This window comes from Xiphophorus hellerii, chromosome 11 (genome assembly GCF_003331165.1).
Source record: "Xiphophorus hellerii strain 12219 chromosome 11, Xiphophorus_hellerii-4.1, whole genome shotgun sequence".
Taxonomy (NCBI): domain Eukaryota; kingdom Metazoa; phylum Chordata; class Actinopteri; order Cyprinodontiformes; family Poeciliidae; genus Xiphophorus; species Xiphophorus hellerii.
In genome coordinates, this window is record NC_045682.1 from 27,321,295 (window position 1) to 27,342,599 (window position 21,305).

Genomic DNA, 21,305 nt, shown 5'->3' on the forward strand with positions numbered 1-21,305 from the left:
CAGAACAGAAAAAGGAGAGGTTCAACTAGATTTACTGCAAAACGACTTTTGAAGAAGACGTTGACGTTCCCAATAAATCTTCGACACAGACAGCTGTCCTCAAAGGCTTTCTTCTTCTCTGGTTAGTCATCCTTTGATGAAGCCAGGGCTGCAAGCAGATGAGCCGTTTGTTCAAAACAGTCTGAGGACAATTTCTGGTGATGTAACTGTTTGCTTTATTTACAGGCCTGTAAAAATTGTGCACATATTGTTTTTACTACTTTTGTTTTCAAAATCCAAAGGAACATGATAAGATTTCTCTCTTTGGATGATTGTATATGATATTCCAAAAGGATGAGTGTATAACGTGTCTACACCTGCAGGCTGTTTCTACAGATCTTTGGGAAACAGTGTCTTCCTCTTAGGAAGTCAATGAGTTCCAACATCGTACTGTGAGAGGATATTACACAAACGGTTAGTGATATCATAACAAAAAGAAATGAATGACGGAGCAGATCAGCAGATGTTGAGATGCATAAACAGGTCAACAACTTTCTCTAGACATCTATTTCCATAAGAATGAAAAACCACCTCATCCTAGCACAAAAACTTTGTATTAAAAAAAAAACTTCTTTTTTTTATTGGCATGTTTCCATTAAGTGAACGGAGTAAAACTTTTTGGAAATTATATCTGTCTAAATGCAAACCAAAAACATTTAGAAAACACGTCAGTTTTCTGTCTGTGCTGCTGCACCTCTTCAGATCATTTTCTATTTTAAAAGCAAATCTGCTTATTGTGAAACATGAACCTAAACTAGACACAGATACTTGTTGTTCTGCTGTATAAAACTGTACACTCTACAGTTTGACTAGAGAGAAATATCAGCATATATAGTTTTTGCTGCTTGATCCTGCTTCACCTGAGTGACTTTCATTACGCATTGTGCTCTGTAAATTTCTCATTAGCTGTTCATTGTGGAGTCTGGATTGAGAGGCTGGCATTAATTCAGTGCTGACTCACCTAATGTTGACCAGCTTAAATGGAAGCACACCCTCTTAACTTGACAGATGCATTTGTTGGTTAGTGTCTGATTCAAACTGACTCAGATATCAAGACAGGACTCCACATGTGTGCCGTCTACGAAAGGTCACACACTGGAGTAATGCCTATGAGGTCATTCCCTCTGCATTAGAGAAAGAAAGAAAAAGAAATCTGCTCAAACCCACTGACTCACTCCGTAACTGGATGGATCAAAAAAATAATAATCAGGCAGTGAGGATAATAGGATATCCACTAACAAAATGGGAGAGGTGTCCTCTACTACTAGGCATCCATATTACAGCACTAATACTTGATCATTCTTTTCTCTCTCTTATTCATCAAGGCTTTAAGCTTAAGGCCCTGGTCAGTGAATAATGAGATGGATTTAGGTTTAAAACACCAGATTGTTGTCTGAAATTTTAGAATATTTTCATCATATCACCGATAGTCTGTTGAATGAATGAAAAACATCCCAAGACTAAATATTGCTTGTCAATATTTAGTGTTTTCTGAAGTTAACTTAATACTCAATATTACCAATCCAGCAACATCATAATACGCACTCAGAATATTAATTTGGTGGTGTTTCAAAATGCCTCCTTGCCAAGACATCTCAGCTTTCAGCTTGTGGTCTTAATTGACTGCAGCTGGAAGCTTTTATGTGCCAGTCTAACAGTGTCTGTTTGACAGCACTCATTTGATAGAGTACCACACAGTAAACGTATCCAAGAACTTCTTGTTGATTTAAGTGCCAACATGATTTATGTGGATGGCCAAGTTGAACCCAACGATATCCAGGACAACAACAACAACAAAGAAACAATCACCTGCTAAACCACCACCATTACTAAAGGTGACATTCCTGTGGATGAAGAGACTTTGAATCTGATGCCAGAATGTTTTAATCAGATACAGGGATGACTGAATTATCTCATCTTAATGATCAGCATTTGCTGGAAGTCTAAAGTCATGATGGTCAGCTCTGAGGATGTTAATAGTCACCTTTTTTTCCCTCCCCTCCAGGGGGTCTTTTGTGGGCTCTAGTGTTCCTTATATGAAGGAACTGACAGGAAAAGGAGAAGGAGACATGTGGCAAATGTTGCCGGGTCCGGGAATCGAACCTGCGACAGCCACGTCGATGACTCAAGGCCTCCAAACGTGGATCATGCTATCCCCTGCGCCACCACGGCACGCCCAGAGTCACCATTTTAATCAAATTTGTTGATGTAAAAAAAATCAACAAAGCTACCTTATTCTTCAAACAGAACTGGACTTTAGTTCTAAAACAAAACAGTGTTGGCTGATAAATAAAAAATATTTGTGATGGACTGAAACATTAACTGTGTTAAACCACATCTAAACTAATTGGTCTTCATTTGTAAGACCAATTCTCATTTAACTTTAACTTCCTAGTTCTTAAGATGTTGCTTTGATATTTCCACAAAATGTTCTTTCCTTTAGATGCCCTCATCTTATGAAGTGCACAAATCCCCCATCCATCCATCCATCCATCCATCCATCCATCCATTTCATCAACACAAGATACACACAGGACAAACAATCATTCACACATATGACCATTCCTAAAGTCTGTATGGAGAACCTAATTAAGCTCATGTAAATGTTTTTGGACTCCTGAAGTAAGCAGGAGAGCCTGGAGAGAACCCTGCATGGCAGAGGAGATTATATAAACTCCAGGACCCAAGAGCTGCAGGAACTTTTTGCTGCAAGGCAGCAGTGTTTACAACAGCACAGCCCTGCAGCCTGCACCACGCTGCTCCACAACAAAACCCCCAAACAATCTGATGATGCAAGTTTCCCCCTTTTTCCAGAAAATGTAATGACTGTCAAACACTTACATTTAGGAAAATAATCAAAAATCTCTCTCAAAATAACTAGAATTAAAACAACTTCACAGTAAGGAAATTCAGATAGACCAGCAGCAATGTGAAGATTCACAAAAAATAAATAGAATATAAAAATATGAAGCAGAATAATGGATGCATTCCTTGCATTTAGTAATTTTTTCAACCTTAGGCTACCTAAAATTGGACCCGTATATTAATGTAAAAAAAAGTGAGAGGAAAAAACAAACAGGTAATTCTTATGGTTATACAAAAGTAGTTTTAGTTGTATGTTGGTATTTTAATCAAATATGATTGAGAGGGGAAAATGTTTTTATTGTCCCATATTTTAATTAGGACTCGCAGGATCAGAGTCCGCTGGGTCTCCTCCCACTCTCACGCTTTCAGTCTGGGTGAAGGCGGGCGGAACAGCCCGTCCAGCGACGTCAGAGGCGGCTTCTTTACTTAAACTTGAATCAGGAGCGGAGCAGCAAAGTTTGCAGAGCCAGGACGGCGTTGCCTAGCAGCTGCGGGAGGACTCTGACTACTTCACGTTCGCTTTTTTACCGGACTTTCCCCTTTCCTCCTCCTATCATCTGAAATTTTATTTATTTAAAAGAATTTCGAAAAGTCTCGACACCAAACATGTCCTACACCGTGACACTGAAGGGACCCTCTCCGTGGGGGTTTCGCCTGGTGGGAGGACGGGATTTTAGCACACCGTTAACCATCTCCAGGGTACGTAGCGACTTTTCCTGCTTATGAATCCATTCATTGAATTGTGGAAAAAAAGGGGGGAGACGCACCGCCGCGTTGACCCCATACGTTTGATATGCATTCATATTGGGATTGTAAGCATTATTGATTGAATAAAAGTTTTCACAGTTTTGTTAATCCTTAGAAAGCTGTGAGTTCATAACGGAAAGATGGTGCTGTCTATTTTCTGGCAGGTGATTTGTCAGCGAAGTCACTGAGCGATCATTTGTTCTCAAAATCTGCAGTCTAAACAGAAAAGGGATGATAATCTAACAAGTAATATTTTTAACGTAGGGGAATAGGACCTAATTAGCGTTGGCGAGTTAAAAAAACCATAATGGGTTTATGGCTTATGATGAAACAACTGTAGGTAACAATTGCAGATCAAAATGGAATATATGTAAAGTTCATTAATCTTACTTAATGAACTTCTTCTACTTTTACTTCTTGTAAATTAATGCTATAAAAATACTGACTCGGTAGCTTTACTTCACAGGTAGAGAGGAAAGACCATACAAATGGAGAAAGTTCAAACACCCATCATTGCTATCATTACATTTTATTATTCAAAATACTTTTTTCTAAAGGTTGATTTAGATACCCATTCACACTTAAACCCCCCCCCCCCACACACACACACACACACACACACATCACAGCCATTTGAAGTTTTTGATGTGGTAAACATGGCAGCATAGTGTAGGGGATGCCAGGAGTGCAGGTCAAATAAAAAGTAAGAAGTGCTGCTGAAGTAAGGGATTGTCCAGCTGTTAGCTGAGTCTCTAAAGTAAAATGTGAGATTTAGAATATTTTAGCCCAGCATTTGCAATTTTTTTTTTTTTGCATGAATGCACAATATTTACTAGTCAGCCTAGATAAAATTATGCCAGACTCAATACTGATTCTTTTAAGCATAGTTTGTGATTTATGATATTATTTCACTTGTGAAAAAAAAAAAAATCCAAAATATGTCACTTAAAATTGTAGCGGTTTTAAAATTAACTTTTTGAAATCATAGTATGCCTTGAAACTAGTAACCAGCCCATGGTTAATGTTAGTTTTGCTGTCTTGATGAGTGACTCCACATGAAATGACCCTTTCAAACTGATTCCATGTGCTAGAATCCTTATCTTGTAAGACCACATAATTATGTTAATTCATCATTGTTTGAAATATTGACAAAAGTAGATGAAGCTGTACTTTCAAAGCCTCATGAACTTCCCTGACCCTCACAATTTAGGTCAAGAGTCATGGTGCTTGCAGTGGATCTGGCAGTAGCCATTAGTTCATCTTAGCCAGGCAAAACACAGCCTGGTGCTGCAGGGCTTACAGGAGGGACAGAGTAAGTGAGAAGGAGGGGGGGGGGTGCTGACATTTGTTTTTCATCAGTGCTTATTCGTGCTGCTGAGGGATTCCAGGTGTTGTCCTCAGCTGTATCACCAGCCAGCCCCTAACCTTCCATGTAACTGCAGGGTGCAAGCATTTCAAACTAGAGGTGTAATTTTTACATTTACAAGCACAGATTAACAACTTTGGAAGGACAAACAGGAGAACCTCTGGGTCAGTTCAAGTGCTCAGTTATATTAGCACCAAAAGGAGGAAAAAAAGGTTTGATGCCACAAGCTGGTTTGAGTCAAACAGTATGTGCAAAAGTCTTGACAAATGTAAACCATCAGGTTTGTGGGTCCATCATTCTCACAACAGTGAGACTCGCTTGCAGACTTGGTGAATTCATTTCTCTTAAATGACAGTGAAAGTTAACTGAATTTGACATCTTAAAATCAAAGACATAAACAAAGTGCCTATTTCATGAAATGTTTACTTTGGGAATTGTTGAAGTGGTTTACTGTTGGTATAAAGCTTCCAATCTTTGGAAAATATTTGTAAAGTGAAGATCTTTCTCAGTGCTGCCTCAGGGCATCTTAGATAGGCTTTGGTTTCAATGCAATAAATCACTTAATTTCTCACCAGTTGAATTTGCGAGTTCTTGCATGATTGCCAAAATAAAAAGCATGACATTCACTGCATTCCTTCTGATGCAGCAGGTGTTGCAAAACCTTGTCTTCTTGGCAACATTACAGTTAATTACAGGTTACACTTCACAGATTGTTACAGAGGAGAAATACACAAGAAAAACCCATAGCTGACATGGAAGAGCTACTTGCAGGAATGAATGGAGGATGTTTGGGTAATTCCAAAATCTTGGATTGAAAGTTAGACAAGGAAGCAGCTGTTGAAAAGGAAGCATATCTAACAAAATGTGTAATGTAAGAGGCTTAAATATACGCAGAGTATTTGCAACCAAATCCCTGGATACCACTACAACAGCCTTTGTACCAATCATTACACATCAATTCATTGACCATGTGACATAATAACAACTTAAACTTTATTTTGCTTTTGGAAAATATGTCTAGCAGTCAGAAAAAATGAAGATACCCGTGATCCTTAAAATGCATTATTTGTGTTAATAGACATGCATTGATCATTGTTTGGGTTTTTTCCTGTTGTCCAGTGCTTGAGTTTGTTGATTTTGATAAGAAATTACTTACGACTAGGTCTAGCTTTTATTTAGGGGTTTATACCCACCTAATGAGCTGAAATGACTGATAATATTTTAGGTAAAAAAAGGAACAAGTTTCTTGGGTTTATGCACTTTTTTACAAAACATATTCCCTGTTTTTAAGACACACTGTATAATAATTCAGTCAAGGTTGGACTAATTCAAATGTACATTTTTATGCTTGTTCTTAGGATGTTTCTGTTTGTTTTCTTGCCTACTAGAAGACAGGGGTCTCCAACTCCAGTCCTCAAGAGCCACTGTGTTGTAACTTTTAGCAACATGTACTCCGTCACTCCTGTCAGCATGTCTTCATGTTAAACGGAAGCAGAAACTCCAGTTACTAGGAAAAATAAAATCCACTATTTCCATCTCAATAAAAATCAAAGAGGTTTTATTGCAAAAGTTGGTTCTGGCTGACCTTTGCTGTGTTGGCAAACTAAATTATAGTTTCTTTTTGATGATTTTTCTACCTTACCACCTCTTTGTTTTCTAAAACTTTGTGTGCTGCATCAAGCAAGTGTCACCAAATAAATTGGCAACATACAGAGCCTTAAACATCTAAGTAATATTTATTACAATTCATGCAGTTCTTTACAACATGAATGTTGGCTGCTGTGATATTGTGATTAAGATGAATTTTCAATATGTTGCACAGTCCTAATACAGGTTTTAAGCTCAAACATCAGCATGTCTGTGACTATTCATTTGGACACCAATTGAATAGTATTGCCAGAGAGAGACCCCACTTTGATCAGTAATATGAAGTTTTAATATAAGATTCATGCAATAAGTAAAGATTTATTGCTTTTGTGCTGAGCATTAACTTAGCATAAATGAAAGTACCGGTAAGTACCTAATTTCTCATGTGCTGAAGTGAATGACTGGAAACAACCCCACACTGAGGAAGGGAAAGTTGTAAATACCAGAAAACAAGTTCTGATGACATTATCTGGTTCTTAAGCTAAGGTATTAATGTTCCCAAAAAAGACTTAGTTCCCTGCCAAGCCATTAGAAATTATTCCAGTTGATGGTTAAGCTTATTTGACTGGAAATATTTGTCCCAATGGTGTGTTTATGTGTGTGTTGTGTCGTGGGTTATTAAATGTCTGTGGGTAAACGAAAACTATTGAGAGGCAGAGGAAGGTAAACATGTAGAAATCCCTGAAATAACTGAATAAGTATTTTGTGTGGATTTGCTGAATGTGACACATGTAGGATAAACACTTTGTACATCAGTGTCACACCAAAATCCAGACAGACGGTGACGCAGGAAACTTATCCCCTCTACCAGGTGGCAAACATTCAACTGATGAATAGGAATTCAGATGTGGGTGTTGGGTAAATATGGGGCAGATTTCTGCTGTTTCCAACATTCCCCTCTAACATCCCATGGCATCATGGCAGACAATGTTTGCATATTTCAGTATCCTGTTTTGTCTAACCTTAAGGTGGTGTTTTTTAATCATGGTTTAATTAAGGTTTTGTTTAAATGAACACCAGCAACATGTCTTGACGCCTTGTTTTAAAAAAATCAGTGTGACCAAGCACCAGCAATTTGCAAAAATAATTAGATATTGTTTAATTAAAAAACAAAGAAAAAAACACATTTAAAATCAATAAATTTAATGGAAAACATGCTGAATTCTGGCTGACAAATTCAGTAACTGACATGTTTGGCTGCAGTTTCACAAAATACAAAGTGTGAAATGATTATTGTCAGTATTTAAGCATACATAATATTCCTCAGTAGTTTAGTTTGGCATCTATTTCAGGTATGTGTTGTTTATTTAAATAGTGTTTAATTTTAACAAACACTATTTGAGGAAGTGTGTTACAGGGTTGTTTCGTCATGACGTATGGTTAATGGTCGATTTATTTTTCAGCACACAGTTTAGTTTGCAATATAATTTTTCTTTCTGTCATCATAGAAACTTTGTGTTTGTTTGCTTCTAAATCTAAAATGATACCAAAGTGAATTTTCTTGATTGCTAATAGTAAATTAAGATTAACTTTAAAGTTGCCCAGTAATGTTTTTTGTCTTAAGATGTTGGCTTCCCTCTGTCTCTATTAAATGTGTAATCTACTTGTGTAATCTAAATTCAATGTCATGAAGATGAGATGCATGATGTCATCTTTGCTGATTGAAGCAGCATACATAATCATTATTTTAGCCTGGAAGTCAGCTGGTTGTTGCAATGACGTAGGGTAAATGAGATTAATTTCGGTTCCCCCTGCAGGGTCTGGACCACACTGACCTTAAACATCTGATCATGCAAGCAGGACATGTCAGGTCTCCAGTCCAAGATTTTGGACTTACAGATATATTGCAATGCGAGGTCAAACAGAAACTGGTTGCTTCGTGTCTGTAAAATGGCTGCATGTTCGACAATGCTTCTCTGTTCCAAAATAAGAGAACATGACTAAAGTACAAATACAACCATGAGATATTTTGCAGTTGCATATCTTGGAACCCAGTGTCCTTTGTACCCTGTAATCTCTCAAAGTATGTTTTTTCATATCTGCCACATATCTGAGCATTAACTTAGTGGTCATACCCGAGATATGACCACTGAAGCCTCGTGGGTTCTTTTGGACAGTGATGGCTACAATAATTATCTTCAAGAGTCAAAGCAGGTGATAATTTCAGATGTTGCATCTCAACAACAAATAATGGATAACGGGGGGGTGTTCATGTGGGTATTCTTGTCATTAACTATGCGAAACAATGTCATGTGTTTGCAATGATGCAAAATTTCTTCTTCTGATCACTGGATAATTGAAGAATGTGAAAAAGGACTGGATTTTCTTATCAGATTTTAAAGTAGGACAATAATATTATGAAGTTGTTGGATGTTCACAAATTAAGTCAAGGCTTAAGTTTTAAAGAAGCAAATGCAAGTCAGTTCTCAAGTCTTTCACCAAAAGTTAAGTCTATGACTGACATTAACATTCTCAGACTGCATAAATGCTGAGTAGTTGTTACCTTGATAGCTACATGCACCAGTTACCTGTCATTCTTCATTGCAAGATAAAGATAGTCCATGAGACACAAGTCCCATAGCTGGAGTCCTAGTCAAGTCTGGAGTCTTTAGAGCACAAAGTCAAGTTTGAAATCTTTATTTTTTTTAATTAAGTGTGATTGGATCTCTGGGACTACTACGGACTTAGCAAGGACTTTTCATATTATCTACACAAGCTAACTTTCACCCCTATTTGCAAGATAAAGATTGTTCATGAGACACAAGTCCCCACAGCTCCACTCTTTCCTATTCCTCTTGGCGGATCCAGTCTCTTTGTTTTAGTGTGATTAACCCACTCCAGTCGGAACCTCACACTCTGTCTTTGCTATTAAAAATGTTGCCAAGGTCATAACCATGGTTTTTATCTCACTTCCAGCAAGCAAACAAAGGCGTTGGACTCTTTGTCAGGAATTACTTACTTTGTCACTGAGAAGTGCAACTTAGCCCTCCGACCCAGTCAAAAACATTTCCAAGTCAAATTTATTGAAATGGAGTTTATGTGTCAGAGAAATATTTATGCAGGTAAATTACTGTTAAGTTTCTCTTTATGAACATGTCGCATCGAGATGCTGGACTGCCAGTTTTGACTTATGTTTAAATAAAGTATTTCTGCAGTTTGAGGAGTTGGGTTGGCACATTTTAGCGATTAGAAGGAACATGTTTGTCAAACACGTTTAACGGTTTAGATCTTGACCTTGATAAAAGAGACAGGAAAAACACATGGTAAAAAGTGATAGTGGCGAGACTTTGCCCCCAGAAAGATGACACACCAGGGTGAAAGTTTTCATCCAGTTTTATTACATACTCTATGCAGTGTAAACATACAACAACATTCATGAGCTTTCAGCATTTTTCTTTTCTGGGCTCAAAGCCTGTAATTTACTCTGACATATTCAAAGTGGAACCACATATTCACTAACATATTCACATGATGACACTGGGTGACATAAGGTTTGCATTTTCTTACCAGACTTTCTGTTTGTATTTAACTAGGCATTGCTTTACTTTAGACACATGTTAGTTATGAATATGATTTTTCAAATAACTTTAGTGTTACATCAGAATCTGAGCAGTGTATCTAACACCTGAGGTGAGAAATGTACCTCTTATCTTTAATGTGACGCACTTACTGTTGCTTTGTTTGGAAAAGAGATATCTTTAGTGATAAAACTGAGGTTGTAAAATATGAACAAAATTCTATTGTATTTATTTATGTTTTAGCCTTTCAAACAAATACTAATATCATATAAGATAAACTGAATAAATACAAAAAAACATGACTAAACATTCTTTGGATAATTGTCCTCCTGCAAACCTGAAGTTATTGAGTGATGGCTAGACATGTTCCTTCAAGATAATCTGTTACAGAACAGACTTTGTGGGTCCATCAATCACAGCAAGTCGTCCTTCTCCTGAAACAACAATACAGAGAAATACTATCTCTTCACCACAATGTTGACTGTAAATATAAAGCCATATTGAAAAGCTCTTAGTTTTATGCCAGATTTTACCTTCCAAGATGTAAACCCTCCAAAAAGTTCCACTTTTGTCTCATCGGTTCTCAGAATATTTTTCAAAAAGTCTTGGGATTTATCAGGATGTTTTTTGGCAAATATGAGTCTGAGATTTTGTTCTTTTTCCCAGTCGTTGTTTTGGCTGTCCAACTCTCCCATGGATAAGATTTTAGCCCTGTCCCTTTATTGAAACACTGACTCAACTGAGGCAAGTGAAACCGTTGCTTTGATATAGTTTGGGTTCTTTTAGGACCTCCTTCACAAGTCTTTGATGTACTCTTGAAGTAATTTTGGTAGACTGGCTTGTCCTGTGACGGTTCATTAACTTTCCATGTTTGCTTCATTTGTGTCTGTCACAGAATAGTCCATGTTTTTGTTTTGTTTTTAGATGCTTGAGTCTACTTCAAGATGTCAGACACATTCTATCTAAGGGATTCTTGACTCTATAGTCCTGGAAATAATCTTCCTGGGTGTAGCAAGTGAAATTCACTTAAGAAAAATGAGTATATTCTTGTTAACTAATGATTTAAGAAGAGTGGGCAGTAACTTTTCACATAGGGCCAGGTTATTCAAACCAAGTTGGTTCAAACAGCTTTTTGTTCTTAGTAAATTAACAAGGGATTTGTTCATTTACTCTAGTTACCAGAAAAAACCCACAACAAACATTTGAGAGAAAACAACTTGTAATTGACACTGCTTAGACATATGTAATTACTTTACATAGAATGAAAAGTGTACACATGGCAAACTACAATTTTGTAAGAACTGAATGGTTACATTACCTTTAGGGCTCTTTGGGCAGACATGTTTGTCCTTTATTGTCTATTTTTGCTATACTATTGTGGTATTTGGCATGCCTTTGTGTGTGTGTGTGTGCGTGTGTGTCTGTGAATCATGCTGTGCTGTTCAGGGTCTCAGCCTAAAGTGATATAACCCACTGTGTGTGTGCGGGCGTGGGTGTGTGTGTTTTGTGGCTGAATGAGCTTTGTTCCACTGTGGCACAATCCTGGCCCAGATCCAACGCTCACACAAATGTTTAAAGGGAATTCTTTCTTGGGAGGCCATGATGATGGAGCAAGGTAAACTCAGCCCTCCAACGCTAGCCTCAGGTTAGCGTCTCGTCAGCCAACGCTCTACAAACAAAAAAAAAACCCTGTCACATTTCCCACCCTGAGACGTTTGTGCATACGCCTTTTGCAAAGACTCAATCTTTAATTAACAAGTTTATAGTCATGCAGTTGTTTATGCCAAATTTCTGCAAGTGCAATTTTCCCAGAATTGCTCTTGCGTATACAAATTTATGCAATCTCCCCCCACTGCCCTCTGTGTTTACCGGAACTGAGTTAGTGACATCGATGCGGTCGCAGGCTGCAAATTCACAATTCCACATCGGAACCACACAGTCCAGCTATTAGTGCTTCATGGAGCGTGAACTTGTATGTCTTTTCCACAACTGCGAGCCAAATCCTTTTCTTCCTGACTTCTGCTTATTACTGCAGCTCTTTACGTATTATTTACACTGGATTAAATTACTATATCTGTTTTTCAAAGTCAGGTTTTTACTGATCCAGAAGCAACATGTCTCAGAGCAGCTGTCAGAATAAAAACATTAGAGATGGTGTGGAGTTAAGCAGTGGGGGCTCTGCTATGGAGATCAATGGGTTCAGCTCAAAAACTTGCACCAAGTGACAAAGATGGATAACCAACAAAAGCATAAGGAGTTGATTTAGAAAACATATGTGTAGCTCAGAGACAATTAGCTGGTTTCAGCTTTCTGTGTTTAAATGTATCCAACCTTTTTGAAAGTAATACTAACTTTGTGATCAAATTACTATAAATTGAGTTAAACAATGACTTTTTTGTGCCGTTATTGTGCAAACATTCCTCAAATGTTGATAATCTGCTCTCATAAGTGAACTACATTGATAATCTCAAAGCAGAAAAATTGTTTTTGTGCAGTGTAAAAGGACAGTCAGATGTATTTTCTCAGCAGTTTATTCCTGATACAGAAAGTAAGTGAATAAATTTAATCCATTATTTTTAACTGTAATCACATCCTGTACCACTCCTTATTGCAGCAGGGCTGTACAGGTTTTGAATAACGGTCGTCTTTCCCCTGGTTAATTAGGAAATTGAGCCAAAGATGTGAATATTTTCAGGAATGTTCAGCAGCCTGTAAAATATTACTCTTGAGGAGTCATGTTTTGGTTATGCTATAGTGTATATGAAAATCAATGTTCATATACCGACTAACCAGTTAAATGTCATGGTCTTTTTAGTTTCAAAAAAACAAATCTTTCATCATATTAGCAAAGTATCATAACTTGTAAAAGTGAATCAGTTATTCTTCATTTCTCTCTGTCCTGTATTTGCCATTTTCTTTGAAATTCACCATTTTTTTATTTCATCAAGGCCTTGACCTTAATTCTTAGCTTTTCCATTTCTGTGTGGAAGACACTCTTTCTCTCACAGTTGATCAGGGATTCTAAGACGACCTCAGGTGTGAATGTGTGCATGAATGACAGTTTGTCTCATTGAACCTTTGTGTTTGCATTGTGTTGAACTGGTGACCTGTACAGATGGCACCCGCCTCTCACCCTCTGACCGCAGGAGGTAGGCACCAGCCTGTTGTGACTCTGAATAGACACAAGTCAATATTTACATTTGGTAGATGGATGATCTTTAGTTAGCTTAGCTTCAAGAGAGCTGGTCCTGCTTTGATTTATACCAGAGAAAACCTCAGTTGGAACCGTTTATGTAGAGCAAGGAACTCTGCATAATTTTTCAATAAACTTCAGACCCTCTGACATTGGTATTATTCATTTTTCAAGTAGTGAAACTGTAGGAATTTCACATTTAACTTTAGGTAAATTACTAACTGAAACATGTCATTTTCTAATATTTGGAACATGGAAAAAGACTGGAGACACAATAACACCTTACCTCATGTCATTGTTTTTCTTTCCTTCCTATAACAATAATGTTTGGCTCAGATTCATCTGATATAACTTGTTCCATTTCATTATGGAGGAAATAATTAGCAGGTTTTTTTTTCCTTTCAGCCACAAACAGGCTTGGGAATATAAGTAACGTGTGAGTATATTAGTAATAATACAAATTGATCTCATATGTTACTGTGTGTATGTGAAGGTGAATCACACACACTGGTTCACTGACCCGTCCCTTTAGTCCACTCATTCTCACCCCTCTGCCTCCCAGTGAGCCTCAAATGTCCTCAGATATGCAGGTTTCAGGAATGTGGGCTCGCAGTGAAAAATCTGCTCTGATGACCTGCTGAAAGAAAATCTTCTAAACTAGAGGAATGTGGAAATATGTCATATGCAAGACCACAGAAAGGCCAATAAGAAAGAACTCACTGAGCAGATATTTTCAAATCAGCTGCATATGTTAAGGTTACTGGGTCACCTTGAAAAGCATTCACTGATGGTTTAGCCTTAAGCAATTTTGTGGTTGATCATAAAATTGCTCATGTTCATGGTTTTGTACTCAATTTCAAAATACCAACCATATACAGATGGATTAAAACAAATGCCTAACAATTTCCTTGTTGTGTTTGTTTATGAAAATATGAAACTGTCTCAAAATGACGCCCCTAAAAACAGAGCTGGTTGGATTTTACCTGTGCTGTCAGACACGCCTACAACTCAGTTGTTTAATCTTTTGCAGAACCAGGCCAAAAGGACAAAATCTGAAAACAGATAAGAGTAAACATAGTTAATCACTATTGAGAATTATTTTCAAAAATTACCACAAACTAAACAGTTTCTTTAAGCATTGTGGAATGTTATGGAGTTAAGGTGGTTGGTCAATATACTGATGTAAAATACCTTGTTTGGGCACAATCATCATATAATGCAGATAAAGTTTAGACCATTGGTTGTAAAAGTGCTTAAACATCGATGAATATGTATTTTACTTGATAGGCTGAAAGTACTGACTGTCCTACTGGATTTAAAGCCAACTTCTAACGCTGTTATTTTCCATTTCCTGATAAGATATCGCAATTGCTTCTTTTTTTTTTAAACTGCACTATTCTTTTGTCTTCAGTTCCTAAATAACCTGTTTATGTTTATCTGTCTGTTCATTGATGTTTTTAGATAACATCTGGCAGCAAGGCGGCCCAGGGTGACCTGTGTCCGGGTGACACCATTTTGGCTATCAATGGTGACAGCACAGAGTTCATGACTCATATGGAGGCTCAGAACAAGATCAAAACATGCACTCAGGAGCTCACACTCATCATCAGCAGGTATGACACTGTTGAACACTCTGCTCTGCCAAATGTAACGATGTTTGAAACCTTTTTAGAACCTAATTTAGAGTCTGACTGTTGCCTCTCTGTAGCTTGGATTTGCGAATTCTGCCTGCAGTTCAGATTAATCTGTTTTTTTTGGAGTCCTGTGAAGGTGTCATGGAAGGGATGTCATCTGGTGACTTTTAAAATGCCAAGTAATCTGAACCGCCAGTTCATCAAAGTCTTGTCTGATTTTGATGCCCAAGGGTGCAATGATGCATTTTTTGTGAGGCATGGTCAGTGTAACATGGCCAACATGTTCAAGCAAAAGGTGCTTCAGAAGTATTTTTGCTAGAATCCTGCGTTTTACCAATGATCAGGGAGTTATTTTAATTATGAAACTGGTGATGGTGTTTCTATTTCTGCTCAGCCTGTTGAGTCTGGGTCTGGTACAGTTGAGTCACAGTGAAAGATGACGGCTTTACAACAGCTTAAAATGAAATGGTTGGTGTGCCTATAGAGCACTATCAGATTAAATGAGGCTTCTACATGCAGTGAGTCAGACTCCTGGCCTTTACAAATACATTTCAGAGGTGATGTTTTCCATTTCATTATCTAATGAGCTAAAGCTAAAGATCTTTGGTTCTTCTAACTGTTGAAGCATTAAAGCTAGGATTTAGTGATGTCAGGTTGGATAAAAAAACAAAGTAAAACTGTAATTCTAAGCTATGAATAGGGAAAAACTAATTCCCATATGGTATAAAGTCATCTCGTCTTGGTGAATTTTTTGTTTGCTTAGCCTTATTACTTTATGCACAGTTTTTTAAATATCTTACACCAACAGCGGTAGATTTCAGGTTTGTTTTGGATCATCGCCTGTTGCATAACCCAGCATGGGTGAAGCTTCTGCTTTCAGACACATTTCCACATATTCCACTCAATAATATTTTAGTATAAATAGCAGTTTATGGTCAATCTAATGAGCGGAGGTACTCGAACTCTGTGTCTGCAATACAAGCCCAAGTCATGAACCTTGACCATGCTTGACAGTCGGTGTGAGATGTTGGTGCTGATTTGGTTTTCATCAAACCTGATGAAAAAGATCTCTGCCCTGGTTCCTTCAGTTCATGTGGCATACTTACAGACATCAAGCAGATTGCTTGAATGCAGAAGTTGTAAATTTATGTTTATGCTATGCTGTGTTATTTTATTTTATTTATTTATTTTTTAAGAAGTCTTTCTCATAGCATTTATTCAAAACAAACAATTTAAAAACACAATCCTCAGTTTTCTTCTTACCATCCTGTGAGAAACTGATATGTAATTCCAGGTTCTTTCAACATTGTATGATTTTCCTGTAGGGTGAATTTACTGATAAATACTTATTGGAAGGCTACTGATCGCCACACAGTTGTGTTTTAGCTTAATGCTAAGCAGCTTAGCATTTCTATTCATTGTTCTCTTCTTGTGAAATGACATTTTTAGCTAATCTACAGCTGAGAGGAATTGGTTAGATAAGTTAATCAGGAAGTCCAACTCTGTGCTAGGATTCCCATCGACCCGGTGCAGGTGGAGGGAGATTCAAGCACTGAGGATAAAATAACGTCACTGATGCACATTATCTCTCATCCAGTTGTTGCTGAAATGGAAAAAAAGATTGTGATTTATTTTTTACTTGTTAAGGAATTATCAAGTATCTACAAACTTTTAATCAGTAATCCATTTACTAATTAGGATTAGTAAATGGATTAGTAAATCCATATTAGCAAATATGGATTTATTAATCCATATTTGGATTAGTAAACGTCATATTTTCATGGGGTAAAAATATGACGGGACACATGTTCTTTTAGCCATCTTTTCAAAATAGAAACATTTATGCCAGGTTTATTTGGATAACACATGCAGTTAGAAAGCTTTTAAAACTGCTACTTCAATAACAAGTAGTTGTTTGACAGTGAAAAAAGCTAATTCTTATTGGTATGGACCTGTTTCTATTTCAAAGGCTTTCTGAGATGTGTAGCCCTTAAAATGTTGAAGGGAAGGACTAATGTGTTGTCCTGTCGGCAAAAGAGGGTTGTTACATTTTATCACATCAACTTTACTAATATATTTGAAGCACAACTTTATCTAAATAAAATTATTTCAAACTGTATTTAATGGAGAGACAATAATTGTTGATGTACATACTGTATGCACTTATGATTTAAACTCTTCAAATCAAATGTGTTACATAAACTATGACACAATGTATTAGGTCATGTTTTTTTCTCTACTGATGTTTTTAACTGCAGTTTCCACCTTTAAATAGACTAGATAGGATTTTCATTACACCCTAATTCAGATCCTTATAATTAAAAGAGGTGTTGTTACCATGCCGCTCTGGTTTGAACTTTAGAGGAGGACAGAGGCAACATCTTTCTGGAATTAAAATCATCAGTCTAAACGGTTAATGACAGAGGGGGGTGAAGGTGGTTGGAAGGTTGCAACCAAGGAAAAACTGAAATGTCAGTTGCTTCCCACATTTCTATTAGATGGTTACTTGGGCTGCTGGAGTACTGGAAAGTGCGGAGTGATTCTGGCAACCTATGAACGTCGTCGTCTTAGATGAAGAACATAATGTGGTTTCAGCCTTAGTTACGAGTGACATCTGCCAAGCTGGTTCTCTGGCTCTCTCTTTTTAGTGCCGCAGAGAACAAAGTTTTTCTCTGTTTGCCAAAGAAAGCTCAAAATATAAAGTTGACACAGTCATGAGAGCAATCAGATGGGAAGAAATTTATATGGTCAGAAACATTTTTTCCATTTTCTTTTTCTATCATATGCAGTGCACAATGCGACTACCCCCACTGCTTCACTTGGGAAAACTCCAGCCATATATCAGGCTGAAGCTGTGGAGCATTAAGTGGTTTTTCACATGGGTGTTGTAAATTTATCGAAGCATACATGAAGTAAGTCAGTAGATTGACCAGAGAAGCTCCTTTACAGTTGCTAAGAAAAACGAACATGCCAACATTTCACTGCTTAAACATCAAAATCTGGTAATTTTATCACTCCAGGCAACTGAAAAACAAGTCAACAATGCTCATATACCTACACTGGAGAAGCACGGTTTGCTTAGAACCTGTCCATATAGGCATACAAGTAACCTCACCCTTAAATGTTACAGCAAAAAACAAAGTATTTGTCTAAGTAATTTGACTAAAAAAGAGTTTAAATAAAGATATAACCATAGTATTCACCATTTCTCCTGATATTCCTTCCAAAATGTTAGGCTATGTAACAAGAGGTAGAACAGGAAGAGCTTCTGGAATGTGACCTTTCTGCACAATGTTGGTTAAATAATTACAGAGTGAACTGCCCTGTTCTGCTGGACAGAAAAAGGATAAGCCACCTCTGAAAGATAGGCATGCACATTTGGCTTGGTGCATGTTGCTTAATTGGACAGCCGATAAAGTGGAGGAAAAGAAAGAGAGACGCACATGATTGGAAAAACATGTTTTAAAATTCATTTGAAGAGATACTTGAAGATAATACTAAGAGTGCAGGAGTGTCGAAACACATTATAGAGTGAAATTATGAGAAAGAACAACAGGTCAGAAGTAACACCAAGGAGCCATGAATCACTGAGACAAAAGATAAAGGCACATAGGGTGGTCCTGGCTCAAATTATGGTTTGAATACTTTGTTTCTGGAAATTTAATTCAGAAGACAACACAATGTGTTATGCGTCTACTCAGAGAGAGTAGACACATAATCATAATACATAGAAAGAAAGAAGAGTGAGTAGGGAAAGGTTTGTGTAGGAAAACTAATCTCATTCAGCAGTGAGGTATTGCCTCATTACTCAGATAATGCCTCAGCAAATATACACAATCAAAACTTTTCTATGCAAGCATCATGTAATATTACAACTATTAATATTTTCAGTCTAACAGTGTTGGGTGGTCCCAAAGCCAAAACAGCCTTGGTAAGGCTGTTTGAGTGTTTTCAGAAACAGAGTCAAAGTTTTCGGAAACACTTTATTTGACGGGTTGTGAATAAGACTGTCATGACATCGTCATAAACATGACATAACACCTGAACTCATGAACAGGAGTAAATCTTCATGAATATTTATGACTGTTGCCATAAAGTGTCATTCGTAAATCATGACACTTTTAATACAAAGTTGACATTATTCAAAATGTCTTCGTTATGACAACGTGACATTAACCAAGAAATCATGATCTGACATAAATTTGTTATAAAAGTTTACCCTAACCTTAACCCACCATTTACCATACAGGATGTCAGTGTTAAACACCTTCATATTTTAGTAGCACACAGTTACTTCACCAGTAAAAATCAAATGTTGGCACCATGTTTTCTTCTGCTACGTGATCTCACAGGTCCCTACTGAGTTGTGAAAAATCAACCATGTCAAGCAATTTCTCACTCTGCTGAGGCTTAGAGGTATTGTTCATCCTGGAAGTATCTTTATCATGAAGGAAAAAAAAAACAAAGGAGTTATCCATTTTATAGATGTGACGTTTGGGACTTAAAGGGTTGGAAATTGTCTTCAACTGTGGGCCACAGAAGTAAGTGAGGAGTATTTAACTGCAACCATTGATTCCAAAGTCAAATAAAATGGAAGTGACTGAAAGAGCACATGCTGACTCACTAGAAAATAATATTTTAAGGACAAGCAGTTCTCAGCCCTTATTAAAAGACCATGTCATGAAATACTGCAAAGAGTCACAAGAAATAGGAGACCTGTAATTTTGTGCAGCAGCTCATCGACAAAATATATGAGTCTTCACGTCTGCTGGGAACCAAAATTACAGTACACTGGGTGCAGCTGAACTTGAGGTCTTGAGTAACTTAAGAATGTTTCTTTGTAATGGGTTCACATGTTTAACTTTCATAACCCACATTTTTTTATGTCTTTTATGGGGCTTTCTTAAGAGTGTCCAGCATCGTGAGGTTTCTGCCTAGATGCCCCAGGAAACTTAGGAAGGCTAAGACATAAAGAGGCAACATGGACGATGTGATGGCAGTTATAGTTATTAATTTGGTTTTTTAAATACTTTAAAAAAATAATATGCCATGATTAACTGCTTTGTCGAGTCTACTTTGGACACTTTTTAAGTTTCCCAAACCATATAAAACAGGAAGTCTCAAGTGCTATCAAAGTCTGCATGGTATTTGTTTTGCTTTCATGGTACATTATGCAACAGTTTCATGAAAATACTTTGGTCTGCAAAACAAAAAAAGTAGAATAAAGAAATGGAAAAATTAGATTTAAAGATTCTTACAGGGACTATAGAAACCAAGCTCCTTATTTTAATTAAATTTAACAGCATTTAATTAAAATACTGTTAAAGTATTTTTTAAATAAATTATATTAGGTAAGTAAACAGCAACCGAAAATAAAAAGGAGTCTACAGTAATTATGGATATAACAACAAACATCAGTATTCTTAGTGTCCTGCTGTTCTGTTTTTTTGGTCACACTTCAACTTTTCAGGTTATCAAACTAATTTTAATAGAATAAATATTGACACACTAGGTTTTCCAGAACCTTCACCATTTATTTTTTCTTTAGCCATTCAGGGGTGGTGTGCTGTTTGTGACACCTCTTCACTTTAAGGCCACAAACTGAGGGCCAAATATTAACATTTAGTATTTTCTGGAAAAGAACATCCATCAATTATGGCAAGTCACCAAAGCAGCTCAGACCATCACACTTCCATGCTCATTGTCTATTTTTATTGTTGACATATGAACACTAGTCTTTATTTATTTTTCTGGGTTCATTTGTGGCCTGCATGAGTCGTCAACAGTCTTATTTCAAGAGTCACACCACTTCTAGGAATACAAAGTAAAAAACAGTATACTGGAAGGAGGCAAATAATTTTTAGGACATAGTGTATTTTAAAAATATTTGGAAGTAAAACAAGGAATTAGTTTATAGAATTCAATACTGATATTATAAGTTATGATTTGCGAAACAATGACCCTAAAAATTATGTATCTTTTCCAAAAATCTCATGATCTGCATGTATTTTAACAACCCTGATAAAAAAATGCTACCGTCATTAGCCTCTTCTATCTGCCCAATTTAAAGAGAATCTGCAAAAACTACTCTAAACATTAACTTTAGAGTAGGAAAGTTGAACTAAGTTCAACTTTGTTTTTTAACAGGTTATTGGTTGGATTATGTTTAGAAATCTGTTGAGGGAAAAGAAGAATCAAGGATAATTTGATTGAAAGAATGGAAAAACAGGGAAGAGAATGAAAAAATTATTTCAGCATCAACAATGAACGATATCTTTCCATTTTTCATCATACTT

General features: G+C 36.9%; 1 protein-coding gene across 2 annotated transcripts in view; it reads left to right on the forward strand.

Moving 5' to 3' along the window:
* The first annotated feature begins 3,343 nt into the window (after nt 1-3,343).
* pdlim4 (PDZ and LIM domain 4) overlaps nt 3,344-21,305 on the forward strand; it is a 47,615-nt gene continuing 29,653 nt past the window's right edge. The window contains exons 1-2 of one of the 2 annotated variants that reach the window (XM_032576436.1): nt 3,344-3,603; nt 14,837-14,988. In XM_032576436.1, coding sequence (XP_032432327.1) covers nt 3,511-3,603; nt 14,837-14,988 — 245 coding nt within the window. In that variant the 5' untranslated portion in view covers nt 3,344-3,510. The remainder of the gene's footprint in view (nt 3,604-14,836; nt 14,989-21,305) is intronic. The other variant, XM_032576437.1, reaches the window with a different exon arrangement.